This window comes from Lepisosteus oculatus, chromosome 2, assembly GCF_040954835.1.
Source record: "Lepisosteus oculatus isolate fLepOcu1 chromosome 2, fLepOcu1.hap2, whole genome shotgun sequence".
NCBI classification, from domain to species: Eukaryota; Metazoa; Chordata; class Actinopteri; order Semionotiformes; family Lepisosteidae; genus Lepisosteus; species Lepisosteus oculatus.
In genome coordinates, this window is record NC_090697.1 from 67,984,788 (window position 1) to 68,003,746 (window position 18,959).

The following is an 18,959-nucleotide window of genomic DNA, read 5'->3' on the forward strand; positions in this document are numbered from 1 at the left end:
CTGCAGTTTCTGCATTTTTTCCAGGAGGGATTCTTCACAATCTAAAAGTACAAGTGTTACTTTTTCTGCTTAATGAGCAATAAATAAAAAGACTAACTTTGTATTAACACTAGTATTTTAAAGAGACAGTATCTTAATAAACAGAATAATGCAACAGAATATAGTATTATAATGACAAATGCATTTAATCTTAATTTTCCTCTTCATTTTATCGTATCCATAGCAATATTCTGCAACACCTGTAAGTCTCTTAACTCATTTCCATATTAATGCTGAACACCTGGAGTTTTTCTGGGCAGTACAAAAGAACACATTCTGTATTACACAGATTCAGACAAACACACAAAGCAAGACTAATAAAATATACAAAAATTACATATTTATATTTAAGTGTATATAAAATAAAGCCTAGATGTTTCAGCTACAGATACTGGCTAACACAGCCATGCAACAAGCAAGAGGTTCTTCACTGAGAGCCAATAATTCTGAAAATAATTACATTACTTATAAACACACTCTGGTTATACTATATATAGGAGCTGACATGTGCTGATCTGTAAGATGTCATGAGTGTACCGCAAAAGTGTTGGCATGTTGATGGGAGGGCATACTGAATTTCGAAACTGCATAACAGAAGGCACTGGCTATGTTTAGAAAAATAGCTCAATCATATAAACTCATAAAAAGATGCATCTAACTGACTTATGTCAAATAAGCAGAACTAATCTGATTGCTGCTTTGCACCATGACTGCGATTAAATCTATACTTCAGCTTTTGGTATTTTCTACAAGTCTTATTTAAATACAGGAAGTCGCACAGTTTCCTTTTGGTCTGGGGGGTCCAAAGAAAGTAACATCTCTCACACTTTCAAACAGAGCTGACATGTTTGTTTAGGGTTACACTTGCAGCTATATTTGTGGCTTAATTCAACATTATTTGCTCTGCCTTTTTTTTATTCATGTGCTAATAATGTACTGATAACTGCACAAATTATAGTAGTGGGTAAACCCATCTTCTATGAAACCCATTTGAAATTAGAAACAGTATATTGTTTTATGGGAGTGAGTTACAGGCTATTATCTTATTGGAATATGAAATTCTATTTAATCATATTCTTTCTGTTTAGAAATGTATAATAGACCAACTTTTTTGTTTCCCAATGCAGACTCATTATTCCATTGCTTTGTGAAGATGACCGATACCAAACTTCAAAAAATATTATCATTTGTGGCCATTACTCTCTCTTTAATTACCTTAAATCTTCGGCATATGTGACACAAAAAAGACATCAACAAAATTAAACAAGATGCTTCCTAGTCTATTCTTTTCCAGGATTTTCAGTTAGATGGCAAAAGAAGCAGTGAAGTTTCCAAAACAACAATTTGCACGCTAGCGTATAATCAAGAACTGTACCAGCAGGGATAAGCCCCAAAAGAGCTTTGTGAACAAGTGCAGCAGCATCCGAATGATAATCAGATGCTCACACACAGACATGTGTTCCCTTCCCATGACATTACTTTTCTCAGTGATCACTATACATTCTTGTTATCTGCACTGTTATCTGTTTGCTTTTGCTGGCTCCATGTTAACAACTGTGGGTGTTAGGCTGGTGTTTTAAGAGACCTGTGCTTAGTAGCTGAGCTCCAGGAAAAACAGTGTTGTCTACAGAAAAGAACATTTAGACAAATATTCGGTATCAAAATACAATAAACATTATAACTCAAAATATAATCATTAAAATAATATATTTGTTTGCATTTAATAAACTGGTGCTGTGATGCACTGATTTTTGGATTATACAGCATAAGAAGCATTATTAAATTTTGCCCCTTCCCCCAGCCCAAAGCAAGTTCTTCGCTCTTTGATTGAAAAATTGTCTCCACAGTAGACCGATACTTTGCTGTATTAATTTAAATTAGAGATCTCGACTTGCAAAAATACCTCTCTAACTTAGTTAACTACAGTCCTGTGTACGAATCTACAATTTAAGATGCTTGAAGCTGCCAAGTGAAACTAGTGACTCTGGGTACAAGTCAATTGAAGTCAATTGAATTTGTTTGTTTGTTTCTATGGGGTAAACTAAGCAACTATCCACATTAGATCTGATTAAAGGTTTCTGCTCAGCAGGTACACTTATTAACTGGTCATGTTCTACTATGGGATGTTCATGTTATTGATAATTCTTTTCTTTCTTTCATTGCTTTTTCTGCTGTGAAACAATGGCGTCAGTCTCTTGGCTAATATATCCTAGCAAATGCAAATTCATTCTCACCTGGTTTACACAGTTAAAGAAAGGATTATTGTATTAATATGGAAAGTTTGGCAATAGTACAAATGACTTTGTATCGGAACATCTATGTTACTAGCATCTGAAATGGATGTCTTTTGTTTCATTCATCATCACCAAAAATCTCATTCATGCTGTGGATCCCAGACAGTTCACCTATGTATAGCTTTCTCACATGTTTTTATTTAAAAACCTCATTTGCTAAAAATCTGTTAAAATGCAGCCAGATATACCTAAAACAAAAGGGAACAAAAGGGTCCTGCTAATAACAGTTCCGCAGTTGTTACATAACATGATATATTTTTTCTCGTTCAGCTGCTGTGTGCAATGCTGACCAGAGAGCCCTGCAATATCAGCAGCAGAGATTTCTCAAAAACAGATGCTTGAATATTTTGTGTGGAAACAAATTAACATTGGAATATACTCTGAAGTGCATTTGTGAGGCACAGCATACTGAAGTCTGTGCAACATCGAAACAAAATCTGTTTACTCACAAACAGTCCTCTGACTTTTTCAGAAAGACTTTTGGCAGGAATAGGAAGGCATGCAACACAAAACACCAGCTGTGAAGTCAATTGTTAGGAAATACCTTCAAAGGCACAAAGGTGCACAGAATGTTGATTGAGAAAATTAAAAAATTCAAAGATCCATCCCTAGGCAACTTGTTCTGATTAAAAGCCACAGCATTTTAACAGTAATTCAAGGCTTTAAATTAAATTCAAGTCCTAAGGTAGTACTTAATCTTGTTTTCACTTTTAATAATTCTAACATTCATTGATATCTAATCTAATAAAAACCATGCTGTGTGCACACACTTTTTAAAGCTGCACTTACACTCCTGTTTAAAAGTGAAGTACTCTGTGAGATGCCGACACTCGTGGTTGCCTCTGAGGAGGAAGAGGGTGGTGGGGTGGTTGATCTTCAGTACCCAGAGGAACAGCACACACTGTGGGGAAAAAGACAACATCAGCACCAGCCACAAGACACCGAATACACCACAAACATCCAGCTGCCTCTGCTGAAGCGAGAATAGCACCTAACACGATGGAAGCCGTTGCATTTCTTGTAATCTTTTTTATTTTGCACCTTTAGAATACTACCTAGGCAGAAAGAGCTTTTCATTTATCTAACAGTATTGCTTAAACATCAATCGATAAAGCAACAAAGGTTTTGAGACAGATCCGCATTGATGGCAACAGGCTGCAGGTTCTCCAGAAATTGTGTAGCTCGTGATTTTATTTAAGCCAGCTCCAATCAGCTTTATTTAAGGTTTTGCTTTAATTTAGCAGGTTAAACATCTATTTAAGCATTTGTCAAGTGAAGTTCCCATTAGAAAAATGAAAACAGATTTTCTCTGAGTAAAAAATAATTTGGTATTTTAAAAGTATCGCTAGAAGCATTTGCTAGACAAATTCCAGCAGAAAAAAGTATTGTTCAAAAACGGAAAAATGGTAAGGACCAAAAAACATTCAATTTAACATTTCTGCGTCAGCAGCATTTCCTTTGGGTGACACTTTTATGAAAGCAGTTACAGTTCACTACTATGTAGGAAAGCCAAAAGCCAAAAAAATCAGAAAAGAATGTGAACCTGCATTTAATAAGTTACAAATGAAGCACAAATGCAGTGCAGGATCCGGTATGGGTGACCGCACACAATAATCCAAGAGTCTTATAATACATTTAAACATACAGTTGCATACAGTTGAAACAGGTCAGCATAACATCCTGTGATCCGTCTTATAGAGTCCAAATGACCCCTGAAAATTTGTAAATCTTCATTTACAAACAGATTTCAAGACAGGGTACTTAAAATTATAGATGAAAGTACCATAATGAATGGATCAGAAAGGTCCCCACCCCCACTCGCTTCTTGAGATATGCTTCATAATGCAATTCTTGTACCATGAAAAGAGACCGCTCAGTCCTAAAGACCTGTCTTTGTTGATAATCCCTGAACAGAAGCTCATTGCCCCTCTCAGCCAGGCAGCTGAATCTATTTGCAGGCCCGCTCTGGTGCAAACACACTTGTTTGCATTTTAAAGCACTGTGCCTGACAAAGCAAGGGATGATTAATGAGGAAACAAAGTTGCAGCATGCCTATTTCTTTGCCAGCACCTTCCCCGGACACACTCAAACGAACAGCTTCTCATATGTTATCAAATTAAAGCAGGCTTTTTACCTAGGTCCATCTTTGCCATTTGCAAACGTCACACCAAAATACTTGAAAATGAACAAGTATTTTAGACAGTCATATATCTGAACTCTGATTAGCTTTGACACACTCCATCTTTTTCCATTTAATCCCATCAGACAATATCCTAAACTCCATTACTTACAATCTGAAAAAACTCTCATGAATGCTGGCAGGTTTAATGGAATTCAAGGATAGTGAAATTTATTAAAATGGAAATTGTAATGGAAGTCAAACTACCAAGAATGGATATGCATATGGTTTGCGAGAGATACAATACTTTACACATGTAAATATGACCAACACCACCACCCCAGCTGCTGCCACATCCCACTACTGAATAGTTGTTTGATCTTATTAACTCCATGGTTACATTCCTAAATAATGCAACTTCTATCAAAATACGCTAGGGGAAGGAATGGGCTTAATATGTGTTCGCAATACACAGTTTACATGGGTATATACATTTCATGTAGTATAATCTATAACAAAACAAAAAAATAAGACAGTTACCAACTCCTTTGGCTTTGTGATCGTGTTAAAACCCCCAGAGGCATTTGCTGCTTCAAGGTACACTTTTTGCCACACACTGTTCATGCATTTCTAGTCAGTGTTGGATCAGCAATGTATTGCGTGATGTTAAGAATACAACTTTATGATGATGTAACCATTCATAATCTGAATTATGGGTTACAGCACTGTCTGCAAGAATACGAAATTTTAATGTCTTCAACTGTTATTTTCATTTCCAAAACAAAACAATTCACTTAGCTCCTACACTGCTGGCTTTTAGTGCCTTGAAAAATCAACATTAAGTGTTAGGTTTTTGGACATGAAGATTCTCAATTCATCAATGATGGAAGTACAAAAGATTTATAGTCTTACATAGATGTATAGTGGGGCGACTTGTTAACAGGGACTGCCTGTACCACATATTTGAAGCCCTGAGTGTTCCCTTATTCTGAGCAAATGTGACATGAGATTATAATAACAACCATACTTCTTTTATGACTGCTCAGGACTAATTGCTTGCAAAACCTACAATGAAACAAGCTGCTGCTGTGCAATGGAAGTCCTGCAACTTGGATATGTTAAAACATGTGCCTACACTTCAATGGTAATTTAGGAAGATCTGTTGTCCGGCAAATATTGGGACATTGTCTGTTCTTCTATATGGTAGTGAAACGATAGATTATTATTCTCTTTACTGGTAGAGGTTGGATGGGATTGACAGCCAAGAATCACCTTCCTCTCTATGCTCTAAGAGTGTAGTATAACATTGCTGCGCTCTCGTGCTAAACCATCTTAATAGGTTAACCTCAAAAAACAAACAAGCACATATCAAGGTTTTCTGAGATGGGATTACAGATGCTGCTGTCTATGCTGTTGGTAAATTGCCCTTTCACCCACCAAGCACAAGTTCTTTCCAGACATGGGGTGTAGCTATAGCTTTGTTGTTTCAGCTGTTTGTGTCACTAACCTTGCAGCATAGAGAAATCTCCTCTTAAGTGTGGCATAACGTGAATGAACAAGGAAACCCCCTGGAAGTATTCATAGTGACATATATAAAAATAAATATACAATGACCCCTAGACATAAATAATGTCAGGACTTTGCTAATGTAATCCACAAACTTGCCTTCTGAATAATGCTTTGGGGATTTTCAACTGAAAAAATGTTTTTTTGTGTTCTGGGTTACTTTTGTCAGGGAGCAAAATGTTTTTGACTTAGAAAATAAAATCAGTTTGCAAAGTGAAAACCAAACAAGAAACAATGTCAAAAAGAAACCAACACTTAAGACTACCTGAAAAATGAGTTGATGTCAATTATGAAAATGTTGACAGTTTCAGAAAAACTAAAGCTGGGCTGCAGTATTCACCAAAAATCAGTTCCAGTATTGCAAAATATGGTCTACTGTCACACCTTCGTCACTGTGGTGTGTAAATGATTAACAGAAAAGCAAGGTCTTTTGTTTTTTAATTATGTTATTCACAAGCATCACATTAAATCACAAATAAATATATAAGTCTTAAGCACCGAAAGTCGCATTTACTCCTAAAGATTCAATAAAATACATAAAGTTCTTGTTCCTTTTCAATTTTATTTGGAATACATTATATTGCAATTGTACACATTAAATTGTGGTTTACAATCAATCAATAAATTCAGTTTTGACTTTAACTTAGGAAATTCAAAAAAAGACTGGATGCTGGAAACGTACTGTAAAAGAGTGCATTCTAATGTGCATACATCTGTGTAAGCTATGAGGAGTGTCACATGTGTAAATCAGGGAGTAGCTGTATAGGAGACCTATGGAAATGGAACTACATACCCAGAAGATCCAAATGGTCAGAGAAAGTACTTACAAAGATACCTACAAAAGAATATGTATGATCTGTGGGTATAAAAGAAGCTTTGGCCAACGTTCCAATAATGATCTAGGAGGGAACATAAAAAAACACACCTAGCACCCACTTCACTTGTTCTGTGGATGCTGCTTGGTTTGACAGCCCTGAATGGACAGGTACATTGTATGAGATTTCTGAATTTTTTTTGTCATTAAAAAAAATTCCAAGATGTGGAGTCACACAATTTATATCATAATAACTTTAAATTTATAAAGCACCTTTCAATACCCAAGGATGCTGGTCTTCTTTATAGTGATAAAGAAGTAAAAAAAAGAGTACAATAAAAAGTAAAAGAAAAAAATAACAAGAGCATACATTTTTAAACAGATAATGTACATTAATGATATCTCAAAATAAATTAGGGCAGATTACAAGGAGATGCAGAAATACCCGTGAAAATGCCATTTGGTCAGCAGAATCACTCACCAGGCTGCCCAGTGCAAGATCTAATCTTAAACTCCTCCTACTCCCTGCTAAAGATTTGACAACAGAATATTCACCAAAGCAATTAAATTCACGTCCTCTTACACAAAAACAACTTACTACATTAGTTAACCAGCTTAGAGAGGTCCCTCCACAAAAGGAAAATTATATTTATGTAAACAACCTGTTAGAATGAATGAATATTTACCATCACTGGAAATAAACCATAAACCTACGCCACAACTCTTATTTAAAAACTAACGTAAATTCGATCTCACTAGCTATACCAAGGAGAAACTGTGATCTGGACTTTCTCATTTCCGCCCACAACTGCAGCAAAGATAAACACTAAATAAAGCTGCCTTAGCACCAAAGATGGAGAACAAAAAAACCAAAGGCTGGTTGGAAATGAAGACTACATAAACTGAACTGATTTCATTTGCCATGACTATTTTTTTTTTTAAAGAGACACAACAAGGTCACTGCTGAGAACTCAGCATCTAAGCCCCATGAACCAAATGCCAAGGTAACCACCGACAGCAGGTGTGCATTTAAATGTCATTTGAAATAAAAGATGGAAAAACCGAAGCCCTACCAGGCAGAATAATGAGGAAAAATACCCGTAATAAGGACAAAAGCCACGCAAAATGGTTAGGGATGATGAGGATTCTTATATCGCATCTCAATCTGACGACTAAACAAACTAGGAGAATATAGGAGTCAGCATCTACTGTCCAGGCCACTGCTTTTCCATTTTCAACTTTCTCTTTAGCCATACATTGACCAGAACAGAAAGGGAGTTTTAAACAAAGCAAGAGGCATGCTTCTGACAGTGCTAGCAAATCAACAAAACTACCCTGAACAGCACAAGTCTCCAAACTGAAAGGACTTGGAGCTTTGTAAACTGATGGCAGCCGTGTTTGCAAAGACATAAATGAAAGTCATGATCAACTGCCTCTCACATATGGCGCATTCAGGTATTGGGAGATTTAAACAGAGACAGAATTTCACTGTACACCAGACTCCACATCACCTGCTAAGAAGATCCTCAAAAAGTTTTATAAGAAATATCTATGAATTAAGTTTAAAGATATACTCCCTCAAGAAAAACTATGCATAGTACCCAACAGCACATAACACATCTACTGACACTAAACGCATGTATAGGCTCTGAACAAGAATTGACAGTCAAATGAATGGAACAGGCTTCCTGTTTTAAATATCCTGCTTCTGATGCCGGAAGAACTGCAGCTGCCAATCAGTGTTTCTATCCTTGCGACGGTTTCCACTAGATTGCTCATTTTCCTGCCTCTAACAAGTGCTATTCAAGCACTCTCTGTCTCTGGCTGAATGATTGGTCATGCTGCACCAACAGCTGCACAAGTTCCATCATGTGATAAGCCTAATTTGAATATTTATTTAGACTGTACGGCACAAGTTTAGGGGGCAAGGCAGGTCTACTCAGTGCCCAAGCTTTGTACTCTCCCCCCTTTTGAAAGTCAGTTAGACTTTATAAGAATTTTTTTAACACAGGAAGCAATGTGGTTCTGCAGTTTCCTATAGGCTCTGAAGTGGCAGCCACGTTTCATTTGAATTCTAACCAGACAAGATGATTCTACTTTCCAACGTGTAAAGTCCCGTGGAGAAAGTAAAAGGCCTAACGCGTGTTAGCGCAATGCAAACTACCTTTTACCTTCCATGCATGAACCATGCAAAAAAAGACTATTTTAAAATAAATCTAAATTCAATGAGGTTATGTTTTTCTCTTGATTTCAGTGAGTGCAGTTGTTTGACAATGCCTCTAAGTGGACCTTAACATTCTCTGCCAGTAAGCTGTTACATCTGATAAAAGTTTAAAGAACGCAAGAACATTCCTCATTCAGAACTTCACCTATATCTCAAGCTGTTCTCCCTGGGTAATGTCAAATTAAATCTAGTTCTTGTACTCTATTATCAAGGCCACAGATCTCTTCATAACAATCTTTGAGCATTTAGCTACTGAAATGTACTGTAGGCCTACATCTGGAGAAATCCTTCTAAAAGCATATGAATGGTAAATTGTCACTAAGCAAGATACATAGTCCACAAAGTCCCTATAGGAAGAGGACAGTGCAAATGGAAAAAAGAACTAACAGAAACTATAAGTGAAGATGCACGTTACAGCCAGCCCAGCTGAGACTGTGTGCTTGCAGGCTAAACCAACCCAGAACGCTTTCCGCCACTCACATGGGGGAGCTGGAGGAAGTGACACTGCAACTATGGTTGTTTTGAAACTTAGAGATTGGTGACAAGAAACTTATGATTGCTATTAAGCACAATAATCAATTAATAGCATTAAGAATGGATTTTATGACAACTGGATACAAGAAGAACTGTGAAACCCCCATGACTACAATATTATTAGAAACACTTTCAGTGAAAGAAACAAAGCCCAGCTTTCACCATGTACCTACTCTCTTAGGATTTTCTAGTCTCAGTCATGTGCATCAAGAGAGCTAGCTCACTACCACAGTAATTTGACACGCACCAGACGGCAAGCTTTGTTAACAATACATTTTAACTTTTGAAGAATTAATGTACACCTGATTAAATGTACTTAATGTACTTACAGTTATGTACTTCAATAATAAATGGATGCACATACCTGTGTCCCAGTACAATAAGAGAGGCAAACAAAGTCATTTAGAAGAATAAAACAATTTTGTGTAATTTTAAAATAAAGAGGCGGAAAAGAGCTGAGATATTTATATAGAATCAAATCATTCTGTAAGAAAAGTTTAACCAAGTCATAAAATTTCTGATTTGACATAACATCTCTGATTTATCTCCTTGAAGTCTGAATACAAACGTTGTGAAGGTGCTAAGTAGAAGTATGGGAAGGTTCAATACACATATTTAGCTCCAGTTAGATATCATTATTTTCTAAGTACAGAAATACTGCAAATACCTCCTGCTCATTATATGCACATACTGTATGAAACTGAGAATACAGTGATTGTGGAGGAGACCTTTCTTGTGGACAGTTATAGGCCTCCACTTTAAACTGGGCTTGAGGGGTCAAGGAGACAGTGGCTGTCAACGCCCTCTTCTGAATGACATCAGCTGACGGGTAGCTGGATGGAGCTCAGGGCATGAAGGGCCTCGGCGGACACAACCCCATGGCGTTCCAAAAGCAGACACGCTGGACTCCACTGAGTGGATAAAGGGGCATTTTGATCACTTGAGTGCCTTTCTGCCACAGAACAATCTCCCGTCTCAGCCCTATTTGCTCTTTCACACATGCCCTTTCATGTGTGACATTTGGACGGGTTCCCTGTGCTCGCTAATCAAAGACCTCCTGGCGGAGCTGGAGATCAATGCTTTGACAGAGGTGCTGCCTGGAGCCCCGAGCTCCAGCTGGGAGTTAAAGCCAGGCACTTTCATTCCTCACTCACCCCAGGGCTAATTTAAACTGTACTACATTATTTAATCTGATCTCTCAGAATCTGACTTCTAAAGGAAAGGCCACAGTGGGCCTGGGTTTCTGGCTGTTCGAGTACAGAAGTTTGGTCTTTAAATAATAAAGTACCTTGCTCCCCCACTCCCTTTTCTTAATGGAACGATGCACAATATAGAAGAGATCAAAAGTGTGAGGCTTAAATTTGCCATTGTAAAGAAAGCTGTTAAGATGTTAACTATGGAAAGAAAAAAAGTAGTTATTTTAATTAGTTTGGGGGGAAAAGGCGAAATGATATAATGTATTTCTCAAGACTAATTATACTGAAAAGTGTACTGATTTTGTATATTGATTAACTGCTTTGGCATAATTTTGCTTTATTGATCAAGTGACCCTCAAGTGACACTGCTCCACCTAATCATCAATTTCCCAATTTCCACACGGGATTAATAAAGTATTATCTATTTATCTATCAATCAGTAGGAGTGATGACTGGGCACAGAAGGCAAGTTGAATTGACCTGTCAAAAAGCCTGATGAAAATCAAGAAAACAACCAACAGCAAGAGAAACATGCCTTCTTGCCATTAGTGTGTTGGAGGTTGGACTAAGCCAGAGTACTGTAGGCTTACACCATCTGAGGTGTTCATACCCAGCAATGTCTTGGCAAATAACCTGGCAAAACATTACAGCCAAAGAGTATAAATGACATGCCAGAGCCTGAGAGACAAAGTTTGACACACGATCGAATTCCACCTTCCACCAGGTTACCACAACACACAAATCAGCAGTTCCACTGTTAGGAGGCAACTCAAGACTAATCAAATACAGGCAAAATGTCAACACAAATGGGCCTAGTTCTAACAATTGTCGATCACTTCCACAGAACAAGGAATATACAGGATGCTAAGACCAATCTGATGGACTTCAGCAAGTGTAGTGCAGACATGCAACACGATACGCTAATTGTTGCGTACATCAGACAAATTGATGGACAGGTCCAAGTGTGGTATGTGCAGCAGGTTCTAGTCACTCAAAACTCCTCTTCTAATGATTGATGGCAACCTGACTGCAGGGTATTTCATTTTTTAAACCCTGGGACCTTTCTGCCTATCCCAAACTGTCCAACCTGCCATGATGAGCCATTCTAAGTATTTGCAGGACGAATTGAGATGATGTGGCCTTCAGGGTTCAGAGAAAATTTCTCACTAGAGAACAGGCACCTGCTTATCCAGTCAATGGGACAAGGAATGGGAGGAATGGCATGGATCACACAACACAGGTAACTGGAGCAAAGCATGAGTCATAGGATGTACGACCTGTATTGCTTTCAAATGTTGCCACTAATAAACCACTAACAACAGGTCTGTGGGCTTTCACTGTAGATACCCATTTGATAGTGTCATCCCTATTGATGACAAATGACAAATCTTTACACTTGTCATGTTTTGTTCATTAATACATTAGCATAACTGATACAATAAAGGTCATTTTCATAGGTTATAGTTTCTTTTCATGCTCAATATCCACTACAAATTAAGTTCCCACATTTTCACAATCCATTAAACGTATCATCTGTATGCTGATCAGTTTCTAAACACTCTTCGATGGCATCTTACAGTGAGTAATTCCTAAAGGTTGCCTGGCAACCAGGAGCATGAAGAAAAGTGCAAGGAGACGCCTGAAGTAAATAAAAGTAGGGCTAAACTCCATGTCCGGACTCCTGCCTGTGAACAAGCGATTTCGATTTCCTGAGAAACGAGACCCCATTTTGTTAGGTGCATGACCCTGACAACAAGGTAGAAAAATGCTGTACAGACCAGAAAGCCAAGAGGAAAAACAGATTGGCTGCTGAGCTCCACATGAGATAAGAGTTGAAGTGCTTCTTTACAGGCTGATTTTTTTTTTATAATTCTTGAGAATGTAGAGACAACAGGATTCTAGGTTTGAATCTGAATTGAACATTTTTATTTACTGATCATCAGTGATACAAAGGAAGGCCTTTATTCAGCTGACAGCAGTTGTGATTTTTGTTGGTCTGAACAGAAACACTAACGTGCCAGTACCATAACTAAGTAAGGGGGGATCCAGGTGGAACAGGTTGCAGCCCACGAAAACACAATTGTGCTATCCCTGAAAACGTATCAAGGAACTTTAAAATATTTTTTAACTGTGCCAGAAGACTAAAGAAAAAAAGTCTGCAAAGCGAGTACAATTATACCATACTTAGTGATCAAAGCATTCGTTTTCCTAATAAAAGATAAAATATGCTGCACTTAAAACATGAAGTAGTTCTATCACAGAGAAACAAATGAGATTCACAGAACTTTGTGAATTCTGTGAACTAAAAAGCAGGAATAATTATCAGCAATCTCCGATAACTGTAAAACAATGTGAAGCTTATCTCTGTAACTGCAGCAAATGTAAATACGTCAAGGGTTTTGTATTGCAGATATTACCCCACATGTGCAGGGAAGGTTGAAATGCAGTACTTACAGCGTAGTTTGCAGAGTAGCACTCATAAGTGAAATCTCTTGCCAGTCAAACGCCCGCATTGACAAAAAATACTACACATTTTATTTTGCTACAAGCGTCTGCACAGAGTTAAAACTGCCAGTTGACAAAAATATAAAAAATATTTGAACAGCTTTCTGCTAAACAGATATTTTTAATGTCATTCTTTGACTCTTTAACTGGATCTGCTTTAGTTAATATTTACAAAAGTCTCCCATTGTAAAGCTGACAAAGGCTTCAAGAAAGGATTTCCCTAATTCAAACCATATGTGACAGCTTTTGAGCAATTCACTGTTTTTGTAGGCTTATATCATACACACGAAGATAGTGATTTTATAATAAGCAAACTATGTAGTTTTACTATAGAATTAAAATAAGATACCTTTAAACCAGGAAAAAGCTCAATGTATCAGCTTGTACATACTAAATGTAAATAAGTAAAACACATTCACAAAAAATGGAGTCCTTCATCCTACATTACAGGCTTTGCTACTGTTGTCATTGGAACAGTTTATTACAGACACAAAATGTAGGTTCAGATAAAAATCGTTTGTGTGTGAATGGAAGAGTCTGGCACCTAGCAAGTCCTATGCCACATTGGATAACTCAGAGCACAACAAAAACACGGCCTCCTTTCACTCAGTGTCAGGAATATGCAGAGATTTGATAGAAAGTTCAGCAGAGCCCAGAGGCACTAATCTATAACGCTTTCCCTAATATGCCTGTATTCCTTTGTAAAGTAATGGGACATCGAGTCTAATTAGTCATTTAATTAACTTGGTCTTTTCCTTCCTACTAAGTAAACAATCACCATTATTTATTCATACTATATTAGATACTGATCAGAGTAACTGAAGGCAAAGAAATAAAGAATAAAAGTTTTTTTGACCTTATTATTTATTCAAAAGTTAACAGAGTGTGTCAAGATGTGGTGTGTAAAGGGTCTGCAAGAGAAGAATTCTTGCAAGCAAAATATTTCTTTTTTCTGATTAGCTGTTTTTGGGAAATTAAAATATCTATGAATGTGATAAAGCCCAGACACCAGCAAAATGAACATAAAACACCATTCACGTTCAAGCCCCTTTCAGACTACTATACATTGGATTTAGATAAAAAAGTGCAAGTCTGATTTATTACACCTATGCCTTTGTACCAGGAAAAAACATAACAGAACTCAGGCATCAAAACTTTAGAGGCGATTCAGCTAGTTTTCTTCATTTATTGCTATATATAAGTTATTGATTCCTGAATTGATTCTTGTGCCACTTGCAGGGATGTTCAACATCTTAAAATTGTCAAGCTTAGGAAAAATGTTCAAGTACTCCAATTAAGCCAATAAGATTTGAAAAGAAAACCTGAAGACACACCAGGCCACCAAAACTTCTTCTTCACCCATTCAACTCTCCCATAATGAGGACAAGCTGACTCACCTCAATACTGAAGTATCCTCGGTCCACATAATCTCCCAGGAATAGATAGCGTGTGTTGTTTGGTGAGCCCCCAACTTCAAACAGCTTCATAAGGTCAAAGAACTGCCCATGGACATCACCGCACACTGAAGACAAACACAGAAAGAGGCACAATCAGAGATGTGAAGGCACTTTAAGACTATTACTGCTGGACAATTGGCCATCCTACTGTTGAGCCATATTATCTTCTAAACAGCACAGAACAGGATCTTTTACAGGCAATTCAGCAAGAATGCCACATGTTGATTTGCAGAATTAGAAACCAGTGGGTAGCACTCATAAGCATACAAAGGACACTCATCTGACTATATTCATCCTGTATTGATGTGCACAGTGATGTGATGTGCACAATACTCATCCTGTATTGATGTGTAGAAATCCAGGGAATCAGGTGTTGGGAATTCCCAGCTATAAAGAAAGACAGCTGAAGCCCTACAATGGTGAGAATTTCAAAATGGGGGAAAAAAAAGGCCGTGTTCAATAGCTTCTCACCAGAAAGAAGGGCTTTAGGTTTGAAGCCCTGTCTTGTGAGCCCCCTGTGAGAAACTCCACACTGGTAAAAATGGCTCAAAGCCAATGGTTCCCACGATAGCATAGAGAGTGAACGCAATGCATAAATACCTGCTGTCGAAAGATATAAACGATGGTGCCCAGCACCAGTTCACGGTGAAGAGTGCCAAGTAAACACTGAGCTGAACTAGCCTCACAGTAAATGAGGCCAACAACACCAACCCATCCCATACAGGGGCACAATGGATTCACCGTTTCTGGTTTTGAAGCCTTAATACTTTTATTTCAATATTTCTGAAGTAGAAAGAAAGACATTAATAATGCAAAATCTTCACTCTGTTTACCACCAAGAAGACAGATTGGTACCAAGAGAATAGCTCTTATTTTTTGAGTGTCAACTCGCAGTGAACTCAGTGATACCAGGTTAAGCCCAAGTATCTACCATCAAAAAATAAGTCACAACTTTGATAAAACTAGTCTGTAAAGAATAAGATGAAAAAGCACTAAGGTGTTTTATTTTACCATCAAACAAGAAGAGAATGTAAAAAGACTTGATTTTAGGAGCCCTAAAGACAGACAATACTCCAAAATCCTAATATATTACCACGAAGGACAGAGCAAAGTCTTTTTTACAAGCATGTAGTTACTTTGCTAACCAGGTGAGTGCAGTTCAACTTTGAACTTAAAATAAATCCTTTGCAAGATACTGTAGTCAGCATACCAAGTCTTTTGCAGTAGATGGATCTTTACTGCAGACCATGTAGAAAGAATACTGTTCCTCTTAAAGGAAAACTATACCATGATTTGGTCTTCCTTCCACTTAGGCAGTAGTCCTACCCACAAACATTGGAGCACTATATGGTCCACAAAAAACTATTTCTAGGATGGGTTCGATATCTGGTTTCACAGTGGAACAAACCCCAGAAGGTCCCAGGGATTTTCATTGGTTTCTTCTGAATCAAACCATTTCTGACATGGTAAAAAACTGGCATGGCCTTTTTCTCTTTCAGCATTTCTAATCATCTTAGAAAATGTTGCTGGCCTTGAATTTAATCACAGTCTGACTCACCAGCTATTCAGTACCAACAGATGTCTTAATAATTGTTAGTGTAACAGCTACAGCTACAGGCACTCAGTTACACAGGCCTTCAGAATGTACCCCACAAAATGGTTTTAAAGCTTTTTCTAGTTAAAAGTTTACAGTGTCTATTTAACACTAACACTGCCCCCCTGAAAATGTTTCTAGTATGAATGCTTTAGTCACAACGTAGTGAGAGTGGAGGGATAAACCTTTGAAAGCCTATGATTTAAGGGTCAATGTGACAGAGGTGGATAATTCATCAAGCTTTTGTTTTAGTTTAACAATCACTTAAAATTTCTAACCACAACAGTGTAAGTCAAAGTGACAGCAATGGGAATATGCCAAAATAAGCGAAAAGTCTGTTCAGTAATGTAAGTTGTTTTATTTTCTAGATTTAACCAATGTGAATAGAAATCACATTTACATGCAAGCAGCACTTTAACCTTTATTTTGCTTGCAAAACACAATGTGCTCCTAGACAGTGTTTTTAGATGTAGCACTTGTCTAAATAAGTGCAGTCTTGAAAATGTTAAGAACAGGTGCTTTGAAGTTCCCTCAGATTCTTACAAACACTCATAAATCTCCCTCTTGTTATTTAGCATAGCCTTCAAGGAGCTGCTTGTCACTAATGCAAAGCAGCGTGAAAGCATAATTTAAGTCCTGTACCAGAGGTGTGACCATCAATAAGAATTGTGTGCATAAGTGATTTTAAGTGATCCTTCCTTTTCCTTTTATCCTAGAAAGAAAGCTAGATCTGTGGTTTAGTGGTTCAGGAAAAAATAAAACTTGCTACCAGGAGGTTATGAGTTTCAGCCCCTGTTGATGAGGGGCTTCTGCTGTAACTTCAGAATGAAAGAACATTTAAGGGCATATACGTGCAACGATGCAAGCTGACATCTTGAGTTCATACAATCGACGCATGAGCTTTCTAATGAACACCCCTCCCCTTACTTAGCTCTGCCAATATCCTCTCCAGTACCTGTGATGGGCGCCTCCACTTCAATCATGGTCTTCTCCTGGCGCAGAATGGCGGCCCCCTCGTTGATGATCTTGAGAGCCACGTCCTCCTCCAGCCTCCCCTCCTTCACCAAGTGGCTCTTCAACACCTCCACCTTGGGCTTCCCATCTTCATATAGCTCTTTCATAGTCAGGCGCACCGTTGGGGGAAATGGGACAGCTGAAAAGTCACACAGGAGCACAATCACTGAAAGCTGCACTGATGCTCCAAGTAAATCCACACAAAACTGAAAGCTGCAAAACTAGAGCTGCCAAAACAATGTCATCTGTGAGAGCCCGTCTCCTGCTGTAAGCCCTACAACCCAATAGTGCTCTTTATGCAAGGCTTCCAGAAATGCTGTCAACAATAGTAACACTAGTGTCTTCGGCTTCATTACTAATAGCATATACGCACAGGACACATGGCATTCTGAAAAAGTGATTGGTCACTAATAAATAAAACACATTTGTGCAGTACATTTCTATGTTTAGCAAAGTAACACGTTTCAAAATCCTGCTGAAAATGTTTCAACATTTTCAGTAAATCAATACAAAAAATAATTACTGTAACAATACAGAAATGAAACCAAACTTCAAACACTGACCATAATACTATTAAAGCTTAAATTTACTAAAATAATACAATTTATTCACCTTGTAAAAATAGTTATCTTCTCAATATCAGCACCAACACAAAATAGTTTTTTTGAAGGTTTTATTTTAATGCACACTTCCTACTGAAAATACGCAGGAGATAAAAAAGAAACGAATCTGCAATACAATGCAGATTTTGATTACATTAGTTGCTGTACTTTACTGAATAATAACAAGAGTCTAAAAGTATATAACAAGCATACTTTTACCTTAACACAGCTTAACTTAGCATCTGACTGAAGCTAAAAAGAGACACAGTGATGTGGGAACCCACGGGAAGCAGAAAGGTTCTTTGTTTTTGAATACCTGCTACCCCTGGATGTACAGATGAAAAAATCATCAATATATCCAATAGAACCTAATACTACCAAGCTGAGCACAGTGACAGAGAGACTGCCAAGTTTTAGAAAGTTCTATCGTTCATCTTTCTGTCAAATAAGTCTGGTTCAATTAATATTCCAATCTTAATACAGGAACTAGGACACATGTATTTTTAAAAAAGAGGACAGAACTGCACACCATGTGACCAGCTTCTTTTCAGGCTACAGTGCATTATTTTTTTTCCATTAGCACATTTTCCAATAACAAGGCAGAAATCAATATTTGACAGAAAAATCTTACTTTTATATACCTGATCTAAAGTATCTGAATGATAAGAATTCATTTTTCATACTGTCACCTTCAACCTAATTATAAAACCTTCATTACATTGTCTTGCATTTACAGTATTATTCCTTAACATTGTGTTCCCTTCATTTTTCATGCCTTTCATTATCAGGAACATCTGAGCCAATAGGTATATGAAGGAGGATAAAAGTTCAAATGAATCTTACAATGTTGTGTTACTGAAAAATAATAGTGTTAATACAGTTTGTAGTAAATAGTTTACCTTTAAGTCATGCATGCATAAGCTTTTAATATATGCAAGAAAACCTACTGTTTAAGACCAAACCTTAATAGTCCAAAACTGTATTATTGTTTTGTTTTTCTT

At 37.4% G+C, this 18,959-nt stretch overlaps 1 protein-coding gene across 2 annotated transcripts in view; it reads right to left on the bottom strand.

Moving 5' to 3' along the window:
- Positions 1-18,959, bottom strand: part of ppp3ccb (protein phosphatase 3, catalytic subunit, gamma isozyme, b) — a 78,808-nt gene that overhangs the window by 34,717 nt on the left and 25,132 nt on the right. For both annotated transcript variants that reach the window (XM_015363516.2, XM_006625562.3), the window contains exons 2-4: positions 17,298-17,495; positions 14,689-14,813; positions 3,123-3,234 (exon numbers count right to left, since the gene is read on the bottom strand). In XM_015363516.2, the coding sequence (XP_015219002.1) occupies positions 3,123-3,234; positions 14,689-14,813; positions 17,298-17,495 (435 nt within the window). The remainder of the gene's footprint in view (positions 1-3,122; positions 3,235-14,688; positions 14,814-17,297; positions 17,496-18,959) is intronic.